The 26,514-nt window shown below is 40.5% G+C and overlaps 2 protein-coding genes across 7 annotated transcripts in view; one reads left to right on the top strand and one right to left on the bottom strand.

Annotated features, from left to right (window-relative positions):
* Positions 1–4,134, top strand: part of EDAR (ectodysplasin A receptor) — a 203,266-nt gene extending 199,132 nt beyond the window's left edge. For 4 of the 5 annotated variants that reach the window (XM_077296576.1, XM_077296577.1, XM_077296574.1 and 1 more), the window contains 2 exons: positions 1,394–1,454; positions 2,449–4,133. In XM_077296576.1, the coding sequence (XP_077152691.1) occupies positions 1,394–1,454; positions 2,449–2,783 (396 nt within the window). In that variant the 3' untranslated portion in view covers positions 2,784–4,133. Of the gene's footprint in view, positions 1–1,393; positions 1,455–2,448 lie in introns of all 5 variants that reach the window. The other variant, XM_077296573.1, reaches the window with a different exon arrangement.
* Positions 1–26,514, bottom strand: part of LIMS1 (LIM zinc finger domain containing 1) — a 1,169,472-nt gene that overhangs the window by 689,999 nt on the left and 452,959 nt on the right. The gene's annotated exons all lie outside the window — the stretch shown is intronic.

Below are 26,514 nucleotides of genomic sequence, written 5' to 3' on the forward strand. Positions count from 1 at the left end.
AATTTGATTTGCTAGCTAGTTTCATATTAAAGACCACACAAAAGTCTAGTAGAAAAATTTCATGAAATGTCTTAAAATGTTTGCGTAGCTCATAGTCGCTCGATATATTTCCAACTTTTGGTGTTTTTAAATCAGTCACAGACAGCTCTGCCAACTTTTTGAAAAGTGGGTAAACCTTAGATGAGTGTGGATGAGCGCAGGCAACAAATTCAACATAGCATATTCAAAAAAAGGGGTGTATATTATGTAAGAACTATTCTTTAGCCTCCAACTGTAGTACATGTCTTGCAAAAGGCACACCACTATTAATGAAATTGGCACATCTTATTACAGCACACACTTCAACAAGACTGGTATACAAAATGCCAGTCTTGAAGAAGTCAGAGTCTAAATCTTTATATGGGATGAAATTTCAAGCCAAGCTTTACTTCATAGAGTGAGGGAATGAAATGTGGGTGTCTGCATTTAAATTTGAACTGCAATTTTTCAAAATTCTATCAGTTATTTTCCATAAAGGCATGATCACAATACATGAATTTTATAACCAAATGTCCTACAGTTGATTTCAATGGGAATTTGTACCATAGTATATATGGTTTGGAGTTCCGCAGATGCATTGTGTAAATAAAAATTACATTCTTGATGAGGATTCTGTGCAGAAATTACATCTGATAGTCACACATGGATTCACCAACTGGTGGGCACAGACAAAAAAAGGCTCTTGTGCGCAAACAATATATGGGCCCTTTGCAGCCCAAGAGCTCCTAAAAATGCTAAATTGCACCTGCTTTGGACGTAGAAATAGGCCTCGTTATTCCTTGGGCCCCTGTGTGGCCACACAAGATGCACCAATGATATATGTGCCCCTGGACTCACCTTATTGAATGGGGCTAAAAGCTGGTGCAGATCCGCTGCATGTCAAATTGCAAAACTACTGCAGCAATCCGAGGGTTAGCCTTGCTTCTATCCTCACCATATGTCCTTTCATTGATTCTAAATTGGCATTCCTTGATGGAAGAGAATAGAGGTTGTTTAGGATCAAAGACACAAAAATACACATTATGCTGAGCTAAAGAGTATGTCATAACGTTATAGCCATACCTTTGGTAAATAAGACCTTTTTTTAGCTGACTTTACCCCAATAGTTTGATATGAAAAGTAATGGTATGGCTCCACATAGCTTACCTTGGGCTTGTACATGTAGAACCCATTTGTGAATTATGTTACATGGGTTAAAATGTGCTGAAGCAAAGATGTACAGACTATCTTCTCCAAGGTCATGACATTCTACTTAAAATCAAAGTAACACTAGCATAATTGAGGCTTCATTAACAAGATAACAAGTGATTTCACAGTTCCTTAATATTGACGGCATTGGTTCTTGTTTCTACAGATTCAAAGTCGTAGGAAAAAGATTCTAGACCTTTATGCAAACGTATGCAATGTTGCAGAGGGTAAGTAAATAGTATGATATAGCATTATAAAGTTATGTAGCTTTTATCAGATGCACAGCGGAGAGAAACCCAGAAATACTTTCCTCCCTTATTAGGACATGTGATGTGAACTTCTTGGTAGTGGAATACATCTATCAGGATTCCCTTTATGATTGAACACAAAAGCAGCTCTGGCAGAACTCACATACTTGTTCATTATGGGACCGATGCACCAAGACTGGCGAGCGTGCGCTCCGCCAGTCTTCAAGGAGTAGAAGAAGTGCTGAATTTTTTAAGAGGCGCAACTGACTTAATGAATTTGTTGCCTCTAGTAAGTGACATGCGCTGCGTCAGAAATGCTACTCTAGTCAGTGATTGGAAGAGCATTCCTGACATAACAAACGCCACCACTCTTCATGAATTGAGCAGAAGGCATGACCAGGTCCGGTCTGCCATGACTCTGCCGCAGCTCTACTCTTTTTGACGGAACTGATCCAAAGTGACGTGATAAGCCAACAGTCAATTTTTTAGTAACTCCACATTGTGGAAAAAAATGGCAACTTTTCAAGCTTTTACACCACAAAAGTGGCATAAAAATTGTGATTACTCTGCCACTTCATGTCTATTTATATATATTGCAACATATAATACTATGTATGGTAGTGATTGAAGGAACCCTATAAGACATGTGGACCCCTGATTATTTATACTTGTATTGATTATTGAGGTGTGTTTGACCATGTTTGAGTGTGCAAGCTTTAGCATTTTTCAAGATGAATCTATCTGGAGCTTCAGTCAGATCATATTTGGAATAAAATAGGCAGAATGTAAGAGACAAAAAATGATTTCTAAGCCTTCCATCATATTTATTGTGTTTTAGACAGTTTTTTTAATGTATTAAACCTGAGTATGGCTTCATTGATTTAAGGTGTGGCTTGTTGGGAAGTGGAAGTGGCCTAATATGTTACCATAGGGTCGTTAGAATGCTACTAACGATATGCATGTTATGTTTCAGGACTGAGCCCTACAGAACTGCCATTTGACTGTCTGGAGAAGACTAGCAGGATGCTTAGTTCTACTTATAATACAGAAAAGGCAATAGTAAAAACATGGCGCCACCTAGCTGAGAGTTTTGGTTTGAAGAGAGATGAAATTGGAGGAATGACAGATGGACTTCAGCTTTTTGACCGGATCAGTACAGCTGGGTACAGTATCCCAGACCTGCTCACTAAGTTGGTGCAGATTGAGAGATTGGACGCAGTGGAATCTCTTTGCACAGATATTGTGGAATGGGCACAATCTACTCCAACTATCACACCACCTACAGTGCCTAACAATGAAAGTTTATGAAGAAACATTGGACCTATGATGGACCATTATGATTGAATGTAGAAGGAAAGATCTTCCCTTTGATGATGGTGCTCAGCCACCATGCAGAGTCTTGGTTAGGCATTACAAGAGGTCAAGAAAGGACATTTATGCCATGATATGTAGCATCAGGAAGCATATCTCACTTTGTAAGAGACAAAAGAACATAAACATCTGTATTGGAGAGTGGGAACAAATAAGCAGTGATCACTGAACAACATTCTGGAATTGGAGAATGGGAAAATGTGAGGACAATGACCACTGAATAACTTTCTGGAATTGGAGAATGGGAACATGTGAGGACAATGACCACTGAATAATATTATGGAATTGGAGAATGGGAACATGTGAGGACAGTGACCACTGAATAACATTATGGAATTGGAGAGTGGGAACATGTGAGGACAGTGACCACTGAATAACATTATGGAATTGGAGAGTGGGAACATGTGAGGACAGTGACCACTGAATAAGAATATTTAATGCTTAATTTCTTTAACTTAAACCTAAACTCAGAAGGACATTTTTTCTCGTATTTCTAGTTTCTGATGAACCAAGAAGATACCCTTCTAAAAGAATCCACTTACATTTATATAGGTTATTTCAGTTGGAACTCAAGCTAAATATTGTGAATTTTCAAGTATAATGACTATTTCTTCATCTAGGCTTTAACTACACATTTCTGAATTTTATTTTTTTTTTCAGTTATTTATAACTATATGTAATTTTATTTCTGGTTATGTGATTAGTCCTCTAATTTCATAATTGAATAATAATAATAGGAACAACAAGTTTGCAGCATGGGCAGTCCAATAGCAGGACTTGTGATCAGGAGTCCAGCTAATGGTTTTCAATCAGGATCAGAGGCATAACTATAATGACTGCAGTTGCACCCAAGCCCTGGAGCCTAGAGGGTTCCAAAAGTTCCCTTTTGCCATATGGGAAGACCCTTAATGACTGGAGATAGTTATGGACCCTCCTGGAGATTTTGAATTGCATTGAGGCCCTAAAGCTTCAAGTTTTGCCACTAATCAGGATGTGAGGCCAGTCTCACACGTCCAGATAATTCCGGTACCGGAAAAATCGGTACCGGAGTTATCCGTGTCCGTGTGTCCGTGAGCTCACGGTGGCACATCAGTGTGGCACACGTGCGGCAGCCGTGTGCCGACTGGGTACCACACGGACCGTGCAGGAGACAGCGCTAGAGATAAGCGCTGTCCCCTGCATCTGGTGCTGAAGCCGGAATTCATTCCTTCTTCCCAGCAGCGTTCGCTAGAGAGAAGGAATGACAAATCATTGTTTTTTTTTGTGTTTAAAATAAAGTTCCTTGTCACCACCCCCCTCCCACCCCCTGTGCGCCCACCCGCTGGAAATAAAATACTCACCCGGCTCCCTCGATGCTTTCGCTCAGTGCCGCAGCTTCTTCCTGTATGAGCGGTCACGTGGTACCGCTCATTACAGTGATGAATATGCGGCTCCACCCCTATGGGAGGTGGAGCTGCATATTCATCACTGTAATGAGCGGCACCACGTGACCGCTCATACAGGACAAGCTGCGGCGCTGAGAGGAAGCATCGAGGGAGCCGGGTGAGTATTTTATTTCCAGCGGGCGGGCGCACAGGGGGTGGGAGGGGGTTGGTTACCGGGAGTTTATTTCAACCGCAAAAAAAATAAAAAAACAGTGATTTTTCATTCCTTCTCTCCAGCGAACGCTGCTGGAGAGAAGAAATGAATGGCGGCTTCAGCACCACAAGCTGGGGGGACAGAGCTTACTGTAGCGCTGTCTCCTGCACGGCACACGGACGGCACACGGACAGCATCCGTGGGCGGTACGTGTTTTACACGGACCCATTGACTTTAATGGGTCCGTGTGATCCGTGCGCTCCCACGAACACTGACATGTCTCCGTGTTTTTCAAACGGACACAGGGTCCGTGAAAACACGCTGACATGTACAGAGACACATTGATTTTAATGTGTCTACGTGAGTCAGTGTCTCCGGTGCGTGAGAAAACTGTCAGCACACATACCGGAGCCACTGACGTGTGAAACCGGCCTTATAGTTAGTGGTACCATGTGGATATAGCAGCTCATTCATATAGAATATGATAAAATTCAGTTGTTAGAAAACCAATCTGGTCACACTAGTGGCTTCTGTTCATGACAGAATCCTGAAAGACCACTGACTTTTAATGAGGTCCATCAGCTTTCTGTCAAAGTTGCAATGTTTTTGACGCCATGAATAGGATCACTGAGTTTCATATTCTTTTCACAAAAATACCTGAACCCAAAAATGAAAAATCTTTCAAAAGTGAGCCTAAACCTAAAATAACTTTTTGTCCTAAGAAAATAATTTGATGAATATGTTTGGTATTGTTCATGAACTGTTATTTTATTACAAATGTATCAACGACTATTTGATACCCATTTCAATTATTATACTATGTCATCCTGCTCTTGAATTTATTGTGTACCGCTACGCTGTTACATGTGGCACAGGTTTCTGTTGTTATACCCACATACTATTTTCCATTTTAGCAGAGTTTTACCAGAGGTTGGTGCCAAGCTTAATCAAGCCTTGGAAAGCTGTCTCATGCAGTACATGCCATGAATGTATTCAACAGCCGATCGTACATTTTCCATTAAAAGCTGTCTTTTAGAGGGAATGTACAATTCACGTTGGTCAGTTTACTGGTTTAGACGAGTGTACCGGAGTGAAAGTGTCTCCTTTTGATATACAGCTCTGTCAAAAATTAAGAGACCACTGCAAAATGTTCAGTTTGTCTGATTTTTCTCTTTATAGGTATATTTTTTAGTAAAATGTAAATTGTTCTTTTAGTCTACAAACTTTTGACAACAAGTCTCAGAATTTCCAAGCAATAAATTTGGGGTTTTCTTTCTGAAAAGCAGAAATGGTCGAAACATTTTTTTTTTTAAAAACCCAGTGCTTTCAGACCTCAAATAATGCAACGAAAACAAGTTCATAATCATTTAGAAACAACAATACTAATGTTTTATCTCAGGAAGAGTTCAGAAATCAATATTTTGTGGAATAACCATGATTTTTAATCACAGCTTTCATGCGTCTTGGCATGCTTTCCACCAGTCTTTCACACTGCTTCTGGCGCAAAAATGTAAGCAGTTCTTCTTTGTTTGATGGCTTGTGACTATCCATCATCCTCTTGATTACATTCCAGAGGTTTTCAGTGGGGTTCAGGTCTGAAGATTGGACTGCCTGTGACAGGGTTTTGATGTGATAGTCTCTTAATTTTTGCAAGAGCTGTAGACAGGGGGTCTCAAGAGGAGAAAATCTTTCCATCGCGTCTATATAACCTACACTCAGCACTGAAAGACCACTGTACTGTGGTATTGATTAACTCAATCCAATTCAAAAATAAATAATTTTGGGTGGCATTCTGTAATCTCAACCAACACTTATATCACTCTTACAGTGACTTGAGGTCAGTAGTATTATAGAACTAGTTTCAGTAAAACTGTGAACCCACGCAGACAGTATCTCACACTCTGTAAAATAGTCCATGTGCTGTAGCAAGCTTTTAAGATAGCATAGATCCATAACAGTGCCAGTTCTCTTCAGATCCAAATTATAGGAGGAGTGCAAGGGGTCACATACTCTGGGGCCTCCACCACTTTAGGGATCCAGGGATGTCCATCACCCAACCTTCTTGGTGGGACTATGATCCTATACAGGCCTGGTGGTGGTTAGTTCTCACTTTTAAAGTCTGAAGGAGTCACTGTCTCCCAACGATTCTAGTGAAGAGAGCCCCAGGCACATCCAGCCACATCTCCTATCTGTGGTTGTTCAAAGAGATTCAGTTAGGGATGATGGTCACAGAGGTGGTACAAAGAGTCTTTACTCATCTTAATCCAGATCCAGCCCTTTTTAGCTATACATACCTTCTCTATGCCATTGTGTTCGTTTTTTCAGCACTATCGCCATTAGACTAATCACATATATTTTCCTATTCTTGTAACAGAAACCACTTTTTGAGGAAGAAATATGCACCAGTGTAAGCAATCTAAGACAAATTGCTTTTGTAGACAGAAATGTGGAGAGTGCCACCTGTTTTGAGAAACCTTACCAGTTACCATATATTTTTAGAAGGTGGACATTGGAAAATGTAATGGCTGTAATCATGTGCTGCCTTTAAAGAGGTTGTCCAGGTTTGGAATGAAAGTCTGCAGTCACTCTATGTGTTGCAGACATGTGAATCCTTACATTGCACTCAGTGTGCGCTGTCAGGATATTGAGGTGCGGGCGCTGATACCGGGTGGTCATGTGATATGCATAATGCCAGCAACATTCCAACTAGATGTGTATGGCCTCGCTCAATACAAGTGAATTGAGCAAGGCAGCGCACGTCTGTTTGAGATGTGGCCAGACACGTACATATCCCAGACTTGTGGTTACATGACTGTCCATTCTCACTGGCGGCATCAGAGAATCCTGACAGTGCATGCTGCGCATGATGTGAGGTTTCACATAGAGTGACTGCAGACTGTCAAGTCAAACCCAGACTACCCCTATAAGCTGCACATTCCTTCTACAGATCACTGCATTTTAAAAATAACTATGGAGCGAGAAATACTTGCGTCTGTAGACCTTGACTGAAACAATTGATTTTATCCGTTAAATGATTGACTTCATTTATTAAATGAAAATATGTTTGCGTTCATCCACAGTTTAAAATTTTACATTCATTTTTACTATAATATGAGTAGATCGCATAATATATTTGTAGGCAAAAATGATTGTGTTGATTAAAACTTATTTTATCCCTTGCCATGGTTCACTGTGTTCATCTAATGGCCTTTTTGGTTTGACCAAATGATGATCACATTTACAGTTTTAATAACCTGAATTCAATAGATTTGAATATTTTTATATGAATTTATCGCTGATTTCCTTTCTACTAACAATAAACAGTAGAACTGATATGGTGTGAATGTAGCTCTTTTTCTTAAATGGGTTTTTCGAGATTGCAAAAAAGATGACTAAATGAAGGAAATACGATAAAAAAATAAACACAAGACCCAATGATTAACCTTTTACTCTCCCACTCTGGTGCTCCCTGCTATCCTCTGTTTACTTCCTAACAACTATCACGTTCAATCTGCTACCTGCCTACTGCACCCACTCACTGGCATCATAGGTGATGCTGAGGAGATGGCCCAAGATCACCATTATTTTATGCTATTTCTTCCCTTGTTCCCTTGAGTTTAAGGAGAAGCTATCATCAGAAAATGACCTATGAGAATTTTGTGTTAAATGTATTTTTTTGTTATTGTTGTTTTCAATTTTGGCAATGTTTTTTTCTGCGTCACAATCTGCATTAAAAATAAAAAAAAACAGAAATGTTGCAATTTTCACACTGGCTACTGGGGCTTTTTTAGACTCTATCTGTTGTTTCAGTAAACAATATATGTACATAGCCACAATGAACCAACTCCAACTCTTTCTTTTATATTAAAGTGTCTAATGAGCCTGTGTAAAGATCATTGTGAAGACAGGAGGTGCAGTATCAGCTGTCATGTCACCTAAATTGGTGGATCCTGTGTATTGAGGACAGCTTTTCAAAAAAATCAGAGACAGCCAACGATTTTACAGACACATTGGAATACCATAATAAATCATAAATCAAAACATATTCAAGATACAGTTATATAATCAATATGAGCTTAAATTGCAGACTCTCAGCTTTAAATTGAGTTTATTCACATCTTAATTTAGTATGTTGCTGCCTCTTTTTAAAGGCACCAAAGGTAATTAGACAATTCAAGCAGGTAAAAGGTCTGGAGGTGATTCCTGGTGTGGAATTTGCATTTGGCAGCTGTTACTGTGAACCCACTGCATGTGGTCAAATGATATCTCAATGGAAGAGAAACAGACCATAATTAGGCTGGAAACGAAAAAGAAATCCATTTGAAAAATGGACAAAAATGTTCCCATGTGGCATAAACCCTGCATTTTTTATGCTGTATTTTTTTGTAGAAAATCCACTGGGTGTGATTGGTTTGCTGGTGGACTGTGCATTCTTTGGTGCTTAATGCATTTAGAAATCACAGTAGCTTTTTTAAGTGCAGAATCCCAGCAAAAATCAGAGCAGATTTCTAATACGTATTTTGGTGTGGACACGTGTAGGAAAAACAAGCCACATTTTTGCACATGGGAAAATGGCCAAAAATACTGCAAAGCTGTGTCTTAAACTATACTGTGTATAAATAAGATTTTCATAAAATACTATCACAATTGTGCAAAAACTAGGCAAATGAAATTGTGAATATAACAAGGCTAACTTGAAGAAGTTGTCCACTACTTGGACAATTCCTTGTCATACCCCACTCTTGGCCACAATAAAATAAAAAAGCCTATACTCACCTCCCGTGCCGGTGCCATTCCTGCTGTGTCACCACTCGTTCTCCTTGGGGGGCTCTCGTGCTGATGTTGTGACACATGAACCCGGTGCCCAATCAGCACTGGTGTCACTGTCTTCGCCTTTTGTCGAACTGAAAATGGAGAGGAAGTGAGAGAGCAGCCGCAGACCGGACTTCCTCTTCATGTTCACTTCGTACGAAGGCAGGGACAGTGACACCAGTGCTCATTGGGAGCCAGGCTCACGTGTCACAACAACAGCATGAGGGCCCTTTGGGATCAAGCGCCGACACTGCGGGAACGGCATTGGCACGAGAGGCGAGTTTAAGCTTTTTTATTTTATCAGGGCCAAACATTTAGATGCAGAAGGGGATGTCCTAGTAGTGGGCAACACCTTTAAGTAATTTAATTCGGCACATCAGACACACAATATTAACCCCTTCACCCCCAAGGGTGGTTTGCACGTTATGGACCGGGCCAATTTTTACAATTCTGACCACTGTCCCTTTATGAGGTTATAACTCTGGAACGCTTCAACGGATCCTGGTGATTCTGACTGTTTTCTCGTGACATATTGTACTTCATGATAGTGGTAAAATTTCTTTGATATTACCTGCGTTTATTTGTGAAAAAAATGGAAATTTGGTGAAAATTTTGAAAATTTCGCAATTTTCCAAATTTGAATTTTTATGCAATTAAATCACAGTGATATGTCACACAAAATACTTAATAAGTAACATTTCCCACATGTCTACTTTACATCAGCATCATTTTGGAACCAAATTTTTTTTTTGTTAGGGAGTTATAAGGGTTAAAAGTTGACCAGCAATTTCTCATTTTTACAACACCATTTTTTTTTAGGGACCACATCTCATTTGAAGTCATTTTGAGGGGTCTATATGATAGAAAATACCCAAGTGTGACACCATTCTAAAAACTGCACCCCTCAAGGTGCTCAAAACCACATTCAAAAAGTTTATTAACCCTTCAGGTGTTTCACAGGAATTTTTGGAATGTTTAAATAAAAATGAACATTTAACTTTTTTTCACACAAAATTTAATTCAGCTCCAATTTGTTTTATTTTACCAAGGGTAACAGGAGAAAATGGACCCCAAAAGATGTTATACAATTTGTCCTGAGTACGCCGATACCCCATATGTGGGGGTAAACCACTGTTTGGGCGCATGACAGAGCTCGGAAGCGAAGGAGCGCCATTTGACTTTTCAATGCAAAATTGACTGGAATTGAGATGGGACGCCATGTTGCGTTTGGAGAGCCACTGATGTGCCTAAACATTGAAACCCCCCACAAGTGACACCATTTTGGAAAGTAGACCCCCTAAGGAACTCATCTAGATGTGTTGTGAGAGATTTGAACCCCTAAGTGTTTCACTACACTTTATAACGCAGAGCCGTGCAAATAAAAAATATTTTTTTTTCCACAAAAATTATTTTTTAGCCCCCAGTTTTGTATTTTTCCAAGGGTAACAGGAGAAATTAGACCCTATATATTGTTGTCCAATTTGTCCTGAGTACGCTGATACCTGATATCTGGGGGGGAACCACCGTTTGAGCGCATGGCAGAGCTCGGAAGGGAAGGAGCATCATTTGCAATGCAGACTTAGATGGATTGGTCTGCAGGCGTCACATTGCGTTTGCAGAGCCCCTAATGTTCCTAAACAGTAGAAACCCCCCACAAGTGACCCAATATTGGAAACTAGACCCCCCAAGGAACTTATCTAGATGTGTTGTGAGAACTTTGAACCCCCGTGTGTTTCACTACAGTTTATAACGCAGAGCCATGAAAATAAAAAAATAAAAAATTTCCCCCCAAAATTAATTTTTAGCCCCCAGTTTTGTATTTTCCCAATGGTAACAGGAGAAATTGGACCCCAAAAGTTGTTGTCCAATTTGTCTTGAGTACGCTGATACCCCATATGTGGGGGGGGGAACCACCGTTTGGGCGCATGGGAGGGCTCGGAAGGGAAGGAGCGCCATTTGGAATGCAGACTTAGATGGAATGGTCTGCAGGCGTCACATTGCGTTTGCAGAGCCCCTAATGTACCTAAACAGTAGAAACCCCCCACAAGTGACACCATTTTGGAAAGTAGACCCCCTAAGGAACTCATCTAGATGTGTTGTGAGAGCTTTGAACCCCCTAGTGTTTCACTACAGTTTATAACGCAGAGCCATGCAAATAAAAAATATTTTTGTTTTCCACAAAAATTATTTTTTAGCCCCAGTTTTGTATTTTCCCAAGGGTAACAGGAGAAATTGGACCCCAAAAGTGACCCCAAAAGTTGTTCTCCAATGTGTTCCGAGTACGCTGATACCCCATATGTTGGGGTAAACCCCTGTTTGGGCGCACGGGAGAGCTTGGAAGGGAAGGAGCACTGTTTTACTTTTTCAACGCAGAATTGGCTGAAATTGAAATGGGACGCCATGTCACGTTTGGAGAGCCCCTGATGTGCCTAAACAGTGGAAACCCCCCAATTATAACTGAAACCCTAATCCACACACACCCCTAACCCTAATCCCAACGGTAACCCTAACCACACTTCTAACCCAGACACACCCCTAACCCTAGTCCCAACCCTATTCCCAACCGTAAATGTAATCCAAACCCTAGCCCTAACTTTAGCCCCAACCCTAACCCTAACTTTAGCCCCAACCCTAAATGTAGCCCTAACCCTAGCCCTAACCCTAGCCCTAACCCTAGCCCTAACCCTAACCCTAGCCCTAATGGGAAAATGGAAATAAATACATTTTTTAAATTTTTTTAATTTTTCCCTAACTAAGGCTACGTTCACATTAGCGTTCTGCGCCGCAGCGTCGGGCGCCGCAGCGTCGCCACATGCGTCATGCGCCCCTATATTTAACATGGGGGCGCATGGACATGCGTTGCACTTGCGTTTTGCGACGCATGCGTCACTGCAGCGCACGCGTAATGGCGCAGAGGACGCAGCAAGTTGCATTTTTTGTGCGTACAAAATCAAGCAAAAAAAGGACGCATGCCTCGCAAAACGCAGCGTTGTGCATGCGTTGTGCATGCGGTGTTCCTGCGTTGTGTGTTGCGTCGCCGACGCTGCGGCGCACAACGCGAATGTGAACGTAGCCTAAGCGGGTGATGAAGGGGGGTTTGATTTACTTTTATAGCGGGTTATTTAGCGGATTTTTATAATTGGCAGCCGTCACACACTGAAAGACGCTTTTTATAGCAAAAAATATTTTTTGCGTTACCACATTTTGAGAGCTATAATTTTTCCATATTTGAGTCCACAGAGTCATGTGAGGTCTTGTTTTTTGCGGGACGAGTTGATGTTTTTATTGGTAACATGTTCGGGCACGGGAGATTTTTTGATCGCTTTTTATTCCGATTTTTGTGAGGCAGAATTACCAAAAACCAGCTATTCATGAATTTCTTTTGGGGGAGGCGTTTATACCGTTCCGCGTTTGGTAAAATTGATAAAGCAGTTTTATTCTTCGGGTCAGTACGATTACAGCGATATCTCATTTACATCATTTTTTTATGTTTTGGCGCTTTTATACGATAAAAGCTATTTTATAGAAAAAATAATTATTTTGGCATCGCTTTATTCTGAGGACTATAACTTTTTTATTTTTTTGCTGATGATGGTGTATCATGCCTCGTTTTTTGCGGGACAAGATGATGTTTTTAGCGGTACCATGGTTATTTATATCCGTCTTTTTGATCGCGTGTTATTCCACTTTTTGATTGGCGGTATGAGAATAAAGCGTTTTTTGCCTCGTTTTTTTTTTTTTTTTTACGGTGTTCACTGAAGGGGTTAACTAATTATGTAGTTTTATAGGTGGCATCGTTACGGACGCAGCGATACTAAATATGTGTACTTTTATTGTTTGATTTTTTTTAATTTAGATAAAGAAATGTATTTATGGGAATAATTTTTTTTATTTATTTATTTATTTAGGAATTTTTTTTTTATTTTTTTTTTACACATGTGGACATTTTTTTTTTACTTTTTTACTTTGTCCCAGGGGGGGACATCACAGTTCGGTGATTTGACAGTGTGCACAGCACTCTGTCATATCACCGATCTCACTGACAGGGCTGCAGGCTTACCAGCGTCTGCACTGAGCAGACACTCGGTAAGCTACCTCCTTCCCTGCAGGACCCGGATGCCGCGGCCATCTTGGATCCGGGACCTGCAGCGAGGAAGGAGGTAGGAGACCCTCGGAGCAACGCGATCACATCGCGTTGCTCCGGGGGTCTCAGGGAAGCACGCAGGGAGCCCCCTCCCTGCGCGATGCTTCCCTATACCGCCGGTACACCGCGATCATGTTTGATCGCGGTGTGCCGGGGGTTAATGTGCCAATGCAGTTAGTACAGAAATATAATCAGGATAATAGTAGTATACTCATCTACTGCATTCATGGTCCATAGCTGATTGCTAATCCAGGTATAGTGGCTCAGGAAATGACTTAGGGCGAAAAGAATCTCCAAAACACCTCTCGACGCGTTTCCCCCACATAATTGGGTTCATCAGGAGAGTAAAGATAACGACATGGCAGTATGAAGTTGGCCAAGAGATAGGACTGCCTTTACTCTCCTGATGAACCCAATTATGTGGGGGAAACGCGTCGAGAGGTGTTTTGGAGATTCTTTTCGCCCTAAGTCATTTCCTGAGCCACTATACCTGGATTAGCAATCAGCTATGGACCATGAATGCAGTAGATGAGTATACTACTATTATCCTGATTATATTTCTGTACTAACTGCATTGCCCACTCTGCTGATCTTATCAGCTGATGTCAACCATTTTATCCTGGTGTATGTGGTGGCGTTATGTTATATATATGGTATATGTATTTTTTGAGATGAGATTATCAGTCAGTCAAAAGTAGTGTGGATTGCACATCATGTATGGATCTTTCAGATGAGATTATCAGTCAGCTAAAAATAGTGCTGGTTGCACGTTGATACTGTATGTCCTGCAGCTGTAACCTACCTTCATTATTTCCTTGTCATATGTAGTGATATCAGAGTTAGGACATCTATCCTTTGGTCTTACATCACACTTGGGGGGAGGGCCTGAGTTGCTATTTAGTTGGTATCACATATTGTCACACGTTATTACCAGCCATCTGGCCTTCTGTTTCTAATCCTATCTCTTATAGGGAGAAGGTAGGAGACCAGGGATAGTCATCGTACGAGCGGGGGCGCCATTCTCGCCATTTCTTCTAGGGTGCCAACCTCCGCATCTAGGCAGGATTATTTCTAAGGGACATAATCTTTTTTGTAGCTTGGAGGGATATTTCACTCATATCCGTACACCCTTATAGTAAATATTGCATATCACAATTGTGAAATCACCTTTATTTTTGATATCTAAATGACTGTATGTGCGGCATTTTATCAGCATTTATTATAAACTATTACAGGGGATTACATTTTTTCTCCCCTGGAGGACTGACTCAGCAGATAGGGTTTTTGTTTGTCTTACAAATTATTTTCCTTCATTATTGTTATCTAATAAAGTATTCATTTTTTACGGGTTTTTTTTCTGTTGTAAACCGATGTATAAAAGAGAAAAAAATGCAATTCCAACGTATTGCTACCCCTTTATAAATCACCGGTGAGGCCATATCTAGAAAATGGGATATAGTTTTGGGCTCCATATTTTAAAAGGGATATTCAGAAGTTAGAATCAGTTCAAAGATGGGCAACTAGATAATTGCAAGGGATGGAAGTTCTCTCATATGAGGAGAGGTTGTAAAAGTTGAGTTTAGAAAAAAAGTCGTCACAGAGGAGATCTCATTTACAGGTGTGTGGTCAGAACAAAACACTGACACATGATTTATTCCTTCTAAAGGTCATACTAAGGACCAGGAGGCACTCATTATGGGTGGAAGAAAGACAATTCCGGCAGCTAAATAGGAAAGGGTTCTTTACGGTTAGAGCAGTCAGACTGTGGAATGCCATACCACTATGTCAGCTTTTAAAAAAGGGATGGATGATTTCCTCAGTACACATAACATTGTGGGCTTTTATTTAGTGACAAAAAAGTGAATAATTGGTGGAGAAAGGTTGAACTTGATGGACCTGGGGCTTTTTTCAACCTATGCAATTATGTAAAAAATTCAATTATAGAAATCACAGGGTTTTACTAATGGGATATGGTTGAATTATCACTTATTTTTTGGCAAGGAACGTAACAGGATTTGGAGTTAATATTCCCCGTTTCAGGTTCAATGGTGAATCTTTGCAGTATTACAAAAATATTTTAAAATTGGACCAGATGTGTCTTCACATTATCAAAAAAGCCAGGAACGTTCCTATTTTTAATATAAGCAGCCTTTAAGTACAGAAAATAATAAAAGAAGAATATTATGCATGCATCTGCTATGTTTAAGGTAACATATTAAGTCAAGTTTCTCTCTTTGTGATGTTTAGCTGTGGTTTGCTTTCATCTTTATGTTCAATCAGCTCATCGCATGATACAGGCACAGTGAGGACAAACACTGGTAACAGGATGAGGGTCAGATCAAGTAAGTTGTATACTATGGGATGAAATATCTACTCATTTCAAAAGGAATATTATGGTATAGCAGAAACAATTGTGGATAATTTCCATTTTATGAGTCACAGAATGCACAAAGCGTTTTATAATATGAAGACATTATGAGGTCAAGTGACTGCCATTGTCAATTTGTTTTCTGTTAACCCTTGTTTGTGTTTCCTTGTTTATCAGGTTGGTGTACTACGGTGGACAGTAGTGCCCCCTATTCCCTGGGTGGGGAAAGAGAACAGACGAAGGGCTAATTCAGGAGATAAGGCAATGGTGGAGGACCCGACATTTTCACCATCAGAAATATCCCGGGGAGTAGGGAGAGCTAGGCCACCCCCTAGTGTTAGGGACAGGGAAGGAGCCCCTGGTCCTGGGCACTCAACAGCTATGTCGTGACAGTTAAACTGGGCACATCATGGAATAGTGGCTGCATTCAGTTGCCAAATAAAATATGGAGTAGAGCTGAGCTAAGTGTGGTTACAAACACCAAGGTAACTGCAGCTCTCCTCTCACGGTGCTGTCAGCTCAGCTGTATCCCTCTCTTCTCAAACTGACTACATTGGGATGAAAGCTGAAGGTTTAATCACACTCTGCTCTGTTGTATCCCTCTCCTTTCCCAATGGCTGCAATACAATAAAACCTGAAAATGTTTGGAATGACACTCAACTCTGCTCTATACTGCACAGTAGGTGCAAAGATTAGGGCTGAGCACACACCCAGAAGGCATGATCTTCTGACCTTATGGAGGCATGTTCACGCCCACATAGAATAGTCTTTGTTAATGTTTCATTGATCTTAGTATAAAATATCATCTAAACTTAACCAGCTAATATCTTCACAAAGGAGATGAGAAACTGATTTTGTTTTGACCAGTATAACATGCTGAAACTTATGAGAGATACTTTGTAATATGTATCCTTAGGTGAACAGACAAGCTATGAGGCTGTTAGACCTTCAGTCCGGCTGGGACTTATAGCTCGAGCAAAGTTAATATGTGGTTTATTTTTTTGGGTTTCTAGTAGTATATATTACATATAAAACATAGCATGGCACCCTTTTTAAATATAGCATTCCCCAATGTAAAATAAAACCAGCGTATACTTACTTGCCGTAGTGGAGTCGCTCCAGCGATGTTGCTGTTGGGTCTTCGCAAGCTCGTGTGACAATATTATACCACATGAGCCCTCTTAGGTTCATCCAAAGAAAGAGCACAACAGCTTAATAGATTCCGCTGATTTTCTGCTGGTTTCAAATGACATAACAATGTCTCGCAAGCCTCAGGAGACCTGGTGTCAACATTACTAGAAAAGCTCCCGTAGTTGGGCTGGATGTCTATGTGAGATAGTTGCACTTTCATCTCTGTAAATTTTCTGTATCACTTTTGCTACAGTATTCAGACTAATTAGAAAAGCTTTGCTGATGTTGTAGCCTTCACCCTTCTTGTGTAAATAAATAGTTTTCTTTCTCAGGTCTCTTGTGACCTTTCTAGGTTTTCTCTTTTGACATTTCTCTTCCATGTGGTGATATTGCTGAAATAGGAAGGGGTTTTCTTTGTAAAGTAACGCCCTTTTATAGTTAACTGTCTGCTGGATAACTGTCTAATTAATAATTCAATTTACCTGTGATTGAAATTTGTATTCTAGCCTTGTGCCTAAGACTTCCATTGGGATGTACTAATTTTTGCAACATGGCTTTACATTAATTTGTTAGAAAACTATTTTTTTGGGGTGTGCAAAATAACTAATTTTGTTTGCAATTAATGGTTCACATGTGTGACAGTTTTTATAGTATGGTATCCTATAGAAAATGTTATATAGAGAAAATAATGGTATGCACTCTGATCAAAAACAATGCGAGGTGCTGGTAAGACAGACCCGAGGGTCCAAAGGGTCATGTAGCCAGAAAATTACCGCACACTCTGATTGGGTATGATGCAAAAAAATATAATAATAATATAATAATATAGAAAATGTTGACACTGAAAGGAAATTAAAGGTTTTCTAACAGGTGATTATCTGGATGTTTTCTCATTTTGACTCTCATAGTTGTGGTCTACCTATGATGTCAATTACAGGCCTCTCTCATCTTTTTAAGTGGGAGAACTTTCACAATTGGTGGCTGACAATACTTTTTTCCCCCACTGTAATATACGAGCCCGCCCAAGATACTCGGATAACACTCGAACATGCTCGGATAAGAAGTTATCCAAGGACCTTCACTGATCACCATGGATGGCGTTAGGGGCAGGCAGACCAGGCTCCTCCAGGGGCCCCCAGCTAGTGGCCACTATGAGGCTACTGAGTAAGAGGGGCCTGGCGGCGCCCCCTAAATCACACATTCAACTTTTCAGCATCATAGAGGCCGATACAGTTGAAAGCAGTGATGGAGGAGAGAACGTCATGTGATGCTTCCTCTCCCATCACTTGCCCTCTGCCAGAGCAGTGGGGGAATGAGGAAGAGAGGTAAGTATTGTTTGTGTGTGTGAGTCTGCTGCACAATACTGTGTGTGGGGGACTACACTATACTGTGTGTGGGGGGCTGCATTATACTTTGTGTGAGGGCTGCTCTGTACTGTGTATGTGAGGGGGCTGCACCATACTGTGTGTGGGGGCTGCACTATACTGTGGGGGGCTGCATTATACTGTGTGTGGGGGCTGTACTATACTGTGTATGTGGTGGGGCTGCATTATACTGTGTATGTGGGTGTGTGGGGGCTGCACTATACTGTGTATGTGGGGGCTGCATTATACTGTGTATGATGTGGGGGGCTGCACGACAATGTGTATGGGAGCTGCACTATACTGAGTAAGTGGGGGGCTGCATTATACTGTGTGTGGGGGGGACAGCACTATACTGTGTATGTGGGGGTTGCATTATACTGTGTATGATGTGTGGGCTGCACGACAATGTGTATGGGAGATGCACTATACTGGGTAAGTGGGGGGCTGCATTATACTGTGTGTGGGGGGACAGCACTATACTGTGTGTATGGGGGCTGCATTATACTTTGTGGGCAGCTGCACTATACTGTGTGTTTGTGAGGGGCTGAATTATACTGTATGTGTGTGGGGGGCTGAATAATACTGTATATGTGGGGGGCTGCTTTATACTCTGGGGGCTGCATTATACTCTTATGCCCTTAAATCAGTGAGTGGTGTCACACAATACTTAATAAATAACATTTCTCACATGTCTACTTTACATCAGCACAATTTTGTAAACAATTTTTTTTGTTAGGGCGTTATAAGGGTTAAAAGTTGACCAGCGATTTCTCATTTTTCTAACGAAATTTAAAAAAACATTTTTTTAGGGACCACCTCACATTTGAAGTGACTTCGGGGGTCAATATAACGGAAAATACACAAAAGTGACACTATTCTAAAAACTGCACCGCTCAAGGTGTGCAAAACCACATTCAAGAAGTTAATTAACCCTTCAGGTGCTTCATGAGAACTAAAGCAATGTGGAAGGAAAAAATTAACATTTCACTTTTTTCACAAAAAATTTAATTTGAAGCTATTTTTTTTTATTTTCACAAGGGTATCAGGAGAAAATGGATCACAAAATTTGTTGTGCAATTTCTCCTAATTATGCCGATACCCCATATGTGGGGGAAAACCTCTGGGTGCATGGCAGGGTTCAAGGAAGGGAGCACCATTTGACTTTTTGAATGCAAAATTGGCTGGAATCAATGATGGCGCCATGTTGCATTGGGAGACCCTCTGATGTACCTAAACAGTGGAAACCCCCAATTCTAACTCCAACCCTAACTCCAACATACCCCTAACCCTAATCGCAACCCTAACCACAACTCTAACCCCAACACACCCCTAACCCTTATCCCAACCCTAACCACCACACACCCCTAATCCTAATTATAACCCTAACCATAACCCTAACCTTAACCCTAGCCTTAACCTTAGCCCTAACTTTAGCCCAACTCACTTTAGCCCAACTCTAACCCTAATGGAAATAAATTTATTTTTTACTTTCATTATTTTTCCCTATCTAAGGGGGTGATAAAAGGAGGTTTTATTTACTAATTTTTTTTTATTTTGATCACTGTGATAGTGTTTACCACAGTGATAAAAATGAACCAATAGGAACATTTTCCCAATGTTGCCAGGTTCCGGCCGGCAGATATCGGCAGGTGCACTGCGCATGTGCCTGCCATTTTCTCCTGGAAGAAGACGCCGGGGGACATCACGGGGAATTCCTGGACTCCAGAGGTACAGGGGGGGGGGGGCGATCGGGGACCCTATTTCTTGCTCCTCTGATCTGTGATCACATCAGAGGAGACAGATATTAAATGGAAAATCTGACTTTTTTTTGCTGTCGCTATTATACCATTTAATAAAGGCGATCACAATACCGGGGTCGGCAACACCCAACCCCAATCATGTTCTCTGGGGTAGCAGAGACAGCGGAGAAATTCCAACTCTGGGGAGCACTATACACTTTTTCCACAGCGTTGTAACTTAACCGTGCTGTGGTTTAAGTACCCTTAATTGCCACCGTGAAAAGGCGTATCAGCGGTCGTTAAGGGGTTAAACCTTATTTGTCAATTCAAAATGTGAGAGTACATGAATAGTAATTACCTGATAGATAGGGTGAGTGGTGACCATGTATAAATATGAGTTTTAACCAATCTGGCTTAGTAAGAAGAAAAGGGGAGGAGAAAGCGAAGAGCGGAGAATACAAGCAGATCCTTTCGGCAAATATTGCCTCTGACCTCCTTCCAGTAAACTGCTTCCTGTCGACGTTCTGTGACACGCAAGTCAAGGTCTGTGTGTACGCATCTCCGGAAGCATTGGAGTAGTTTACCAGTCCTTTGGCTCCTGGGAGGGGTTCATAACGCAGGATGAAGACTAATGAAATTATGGATCCTTGTGTGAGGACATCTTGGCTGTGTGGAGATTTCATTATAATTCATAATTCATTATCAGACTTTTTTCATTTTATTTAAAAAAAGTAATTACTATTCATGTAAGCTCACGTCTTGAATTGACAAATAAGATTTAATTAGTAGCCATTACAGCAATTATCTTTGGATATAAGTACTCTGGATACATTTCCTGCTATGTGATTATGGTTCTACCCATGTTGCCTCTTAACCATCACTGAACTACAATTCCGGCTTTGAGGTTGTCTATGGGATAGGAAGTTATTGATTTGGCATTTGCTTTTTGATAAATCTAACCCTACCCATAGACTCCTCTTATTATTTATAATTATACATCTGATATTTTGGGATTTCTTTGCCCTTTATTATATGCCCTGTGTCCCCTACAGTACTTTTGCTATCTATGTCAAGTGCTTCTTTATCCTTTGTCTTTTAGATTTAATTGTAATAAAAATTATATATTTTTAACTTTACCGGCGGATCTCTTCTTTTTTCCCCATTTGTTTTTTACATCCTAATGGGTTTGCTGTCACTATACTGTGTGTGTGTGTGTGTGGGGGGGCTGCATTATACTCTTAGAGGGCTGCATTATACTCTTAGGGGACTGCATTATATTGTGTGTGGAGGTTGCATTATACTGTGTGTGTGTGGGGGGCTGCATTATACTGTGTGTGAGGGGACTGCACAATACTCTGTGTTTGTGAGGGGGCTGAATGATACTGTATGGGGGAAATGCATTATACTTTGATGGGGCTCCATTATACCCTATGAGGGGCTGCAGTATACTCTGAGGGGGTTACATTATATGCTATGAGGGGGGTATATTATACTCTATTAAGGCCCATGGGAAGTGCATTTTACAATATGTACTGTATGGGACCTGCATTATACTGTATCGAGGACTATCTGAACCCATCACTTTTCCTCAGCTGGAATAAGGGTAGGTGCACATGGTCGGTAAACCATGCGGGTTGGATGGTGCGTACTTCTGCAGCGTCCAGATGTTACAGCATAGTAGATATGATTTCCAGGCCATTTTTTTCAATTCTGGCCAATGTCACTTTATGAGGTCATAACTCTGAAACGCTTCAATGGATCCTGGTGATTCTGAGATTTTTTTCTCATGACATATTGTACTTTATGATAGTGGTAAAATTTATTTGATATAACTTGCGTTTATTTGTGAAAAAAACGGAAATTTGGCAAAAATTTTGCAATTTTTAAACTTTTAGTTTTTATGCCCTTAAATTAGAGAGTGATATCATACAAAATAGTTAATAAATAACATTACACACGTCTGCTTTACATTAGCACAATTTTGGAAACAATTTTTTTGTTAGGAAGTTATAAGGGTTAAAAGTTGACCAGCAATTTCTAATTTTTTCAACAAAATTTGCAAAACCATTTTTTTAGGGACCAACTCACACTTGAAGTGATTTTGAGGGGCCTATATGACAGAAAATGCCCAAAAGTGACACCATTCTAAAAACTGCACCCCCCAAGGTACTCAAAACCACATTCAAGAAGTTTATTAACCCTTCAGGTGATTCACAGGAATTTTTGGAATGTTGAAAAAAAATTGAACATTTAACTTTTTTTCACAAAATTTTTACTTCAGATCCAATTTGTTTTATTTTACCAAGGGTAACAGGAGAAATTGGACCACAAAAGTCGTTGTACAATTTGTCCTGAGTATGCTGATACCCCATATGTGGGGGTAAACCACTGTTTGGGCCCATGGAAGAGCTCAGAAGGGAAGGAGCGCCATTTAACTTTTCAATGCAAAATTTGCTGGAATTGAGATCGGACACCATGTCGCGTTTGGAGAGCTTCTGATATGCCTAAACAGTGGAAACCCCCCACAAGTGACACCATTTTGGAAAGTAGACCCCCTAAGGAACTAATCTAGATGTGTGGTGAGCACTTTGAACCCCAAGTGCTTCACAGAAGTTTATAATGTAGAGCTGTAAAAAAAAGAAATATTTTTTCACAAAATTGATCTTTTCGCCCCAAATTTTTTATTTTCCCATGGGTAACAGGACAAATTGGACCCCAAAAGTTGTTGTTCAATTTGTCCTGAGTATGCTGATATAAACCACTGTTTGGGTGCATGGCAGAGCTCGGAAGGGAAGGAGCGCCGTTTGACTTTTCAATGCAAAATTGTCTGGAATTGAGATCGGAACACATGTCATGTTTGGAGAGCCCCTGATGTGCCTAAACAGTGGAACCCCCCCACAAGTGACCCCATTTTGGAAAGAAGACCCTCTAAGGAACTTATCTAGATGTGTGGTGAGCACTTTGAACCCCCAATTGTTTCACTAAAGTTTAGAATGTAGAGCCATGAAAATAAAATATATATTTTTTTCCACAAAAATGATATTTTAGCCCCCAAATTTTTATTTTCACAAGTGTAACAAGAGAAATTGGACTGCAAAAGTTGTTGTACAATTTGTCCTGAGTACGCTGATACCCCATATGTGGGGGTAACCACTGTTTGGGCGCATGTCAGAGCTCGGAATGGAAGGAGCGCTGTTTTGGAATGCAGACTTTGATGGAAAGGTCTGCGGGCGTCACTTTGCGTTTGCAGAGCCCCTGATGTACCTAAACAGTAGAAACTCCTACAAGTGACCCCATATTGGAAACTAGACCCCCCAAGGATCTTATCTAGATGTGTTGTGAGAACTTTGAACCCCCAAGTGTTTCGATAAAATTTATAACCCATAGCCATGAAAATGATATTTTAGCCCCCAAATATTTATTTTCACAAGGGTAACAGGAGAAACTGGACTGCAAAAGTTGTTGTCCAATTTGTCCTGAGTACGCTAATACCCCATATGTGGGGGGGGGGGAACCACTGTTTGGGCGCATGGCAGAGCTCGGAAGGGAAGGAGCACCATTTTACTTTTTCAACGCAGAATTGACTGGAATTGAGATCGGATGCCATGTCGCGTTTTGAGAGCCCCTGATGTGCCTAAACAGTGGAAACCCCCCAATTCTAACTCCAACCCTAACCCCAACGCACCCCTAAGCCTAATCCCAACCATAACCCTAACCACACCCCTTACCCAAACACACCCCTAACTCTAATCCCACCCCTAACCATAACCCTGGCCACACCCCTAACCCCAACACACCCCTAACCTTAATACCAGCCCTAATCTCAACCCTAACCATAACCCTAACCACTCCCCTAACTCTGACACACCCCTAACCCTAATCCCAACCCTAGCCCCAACAGTAAACATAATCCAAACCCTAACTTTAGCCCCAACCCTAACTTTAGCCCCAACCCTAACTTTAGCCCCAACCCTAACCCTAACTTTAGCCCCAACTCTAACTTTAGCCCCAACCCTAACCCGAACTTTAGCCCCAACCCTAACTTTAGCCCCAACCCTAACCCTAACGTTAGCCCCAACCCTAACCGTAATGGGAAAATGGAAATAAATAACATTTTTTTAATTTTATTTTTCCATAAATAAGGGGGTGATAAAGGGGGTTTGATTTACTATTTATAGCGGGTTTTTATAGTGGGTTTTTGTTTGGCAGCTTGTTTTTTGCGGGACGAGTTGACGTTTTTATTGGTACCATTTTCGGGCACATGACATTTTTTGATCGCTTTTTATTCCGATTTTTGGGAGGCAGAATGAAGAAAAACCAGCAATTCCTGCATTGCTGCTGGGTGTCAGCTGTTACATACAGCTGACACCCGCACGTGATCGCCGCGGTGCTCACTGTGAGACCGCGCGACCGTGCCGCCGAACTCAGTTCCCGCAGAGCAGTACTAGTACGGCGCATGTCGGGAAGGGGTTTAACTTTTGCCCAGGGTCCCACTTTGTCTTAAATCAGCCCTGCTCATCACTATTTACAAACAATAAGACTGCAAAAAGTGAAAATCCCATAGTGGGACAAAGTAAAAAAGTTTTAAAAAAAATGTAAAAATAGTAAACAAAAAATTGTAAAAATATAAAAAAATTCACAAAATAATGTTCCCAAAAATAAATAATTTTATGAAAAAAAAGTACACATATTTGTTACCTGGAACAACCCAATATATAAAACTGTCCCACTAGTTAACCTCTTTAGGGAACACCGCAAAATAAATAAAAAACGATGCTTTGTCATTATACCACCAAACAAAAAGTGTAATAAAATGCAATAAAAAAGATGAATGTAAATAAAAATGGTATCTCTGAAAACATCATCTAGTCACGCAAAAAACAAACTGCCATACAGCTCCATCATCGGAAAAACTGCTCTCAGTATAAAGCGATGAAAAAATAATTATTTTTTCTATAAAATAGTTTTTATAATCCAAAAGCAATAAAACAGAAAAATATATAAATGTGGCATCGCTGTAATCATACTGACCTGAAGAATAAAGCTACCTAATCAATTTCACCACAAGTGGAACGGCATAAAAAAAACAAACCCAAAACACTTCCTGAATTGCTGTTTTTTGTTCATTCTGCCTCCCCAAAATTGAAATGAAAAACATCATGTGGGGGGGCATGTGCAGCTCTTGGCAGGAACAGACATGCCCGACTGAGCTCCATACCATGGATGGCTAAAAACAAGGTTTTTGTTTGGCAGCTTGTTTTTTGCAGGACGAGTTGACGTTTTTATTGGTACTATTTTCGGGTACATGACATTGTTTGATCGCTTTTTATTCTGATTTTTGGGAGGTAGAATGAAGAAAGACCAGCAATTCCTGAATTTCTTTTAGGGGGGGCGTTTATACCGTTCCACGTGTGGTAAATTTGATAAACCAGTTTTGTTCTTCGGGTTAGTACGATTACAGCGATACCTCATTTATGTAATTTGTTGGTGCTTTTACACAATAAAAACTATTTTATATAAAAAATAATTGTTTTTGCATCGCTTTATTCTGAGAGCTATAACTTTTTTATTTTTCTGCTGATGACGCTGTATGGTGGCTTTTTGTTTGCGGGACAAGATAATGTTTTCAGCAGTACCACGTTTATTTATATCCGTCTTTTTGAGCACATTTTATTGCACTTTTTGTCCGGCAGTATGAGGATAAAGCATTGTTTTTTGCTCCGTCCTTCCTGTATCTCGTCGTATGTATTGTGCAGCCGTATATAGGGTATTTCTACATTCATTAGAAATTAAATTGTGGGACAAATTTTGATGCCATTTTTACCAATTTCCCAGTGTCAAAATTTAAAATTTGGGGCTAAAATAAAATTTTGGTGGTAAAAATGTAAGTATTTTTTCTTCACTGCCCAATGGTATAAAATTCTGTGACACACCTGTGCATGATCACTGCACCCCTAGATGAATTCATTGAGGTGTTGTTTGTAAAATGGGGTCACTTATGTAGGGTTCTGCTATTCTGGCACTTCAGGGGCTCTACCAATGTGACATGACACCCTCAAACCAGTCAAGCAAAATCTGAACTTCAATATGGCGCTTCTTCCCTTCTGAACCTTGCTCTGTGCCTCAAAAGTAGTTTTCGGACACATATGGGGTATTGGTGTACTCAGTAGAAATTGCACAACAAATTTTGGGGTCCATTTTTCCTGTTAACCCTGTAAAACAAATTGGGGCTAAAAGAACATTTTTGTAGGAAATATGTGATTTTTTTATTTTCAATGCTCTATGAAAGCATTGGGCGTTCACACATCTAGATAAAGGGGTCCAGTTGACAAAATGGGGTCACTTGTGGGGGGTTTCCACTGTCTAGGCACATCATGGCTCTCCAAACATGACATGACACCTGCAGAACATTTCATCAAAATCTACGTTCCAAAACATCACTCCATCCTTTTTGAGCCCTGCCAATGCGCCCAAACAGTACTTTCACCCCACATATGTGGTATCTGCATATTCAGAAGAACTGGCACAACTA

The sequence above is a fragment of the Ranitomeya variabilis genome, chromosome 3, assembly GCF_051348905.1.
Source record: "Ranitomeya variabilis isolate aRanVar5 chromosome 3, aRanVar5.hap1, whole genome shotgun sequence".
Classification (NCBI taxonomy): domain Eukaryota; kingdom Metazoa; phylum Chordata; class Amphibia; order Anura; family Dendrobatidae; genus Ranitomeya; species Ranitomeya variabilis.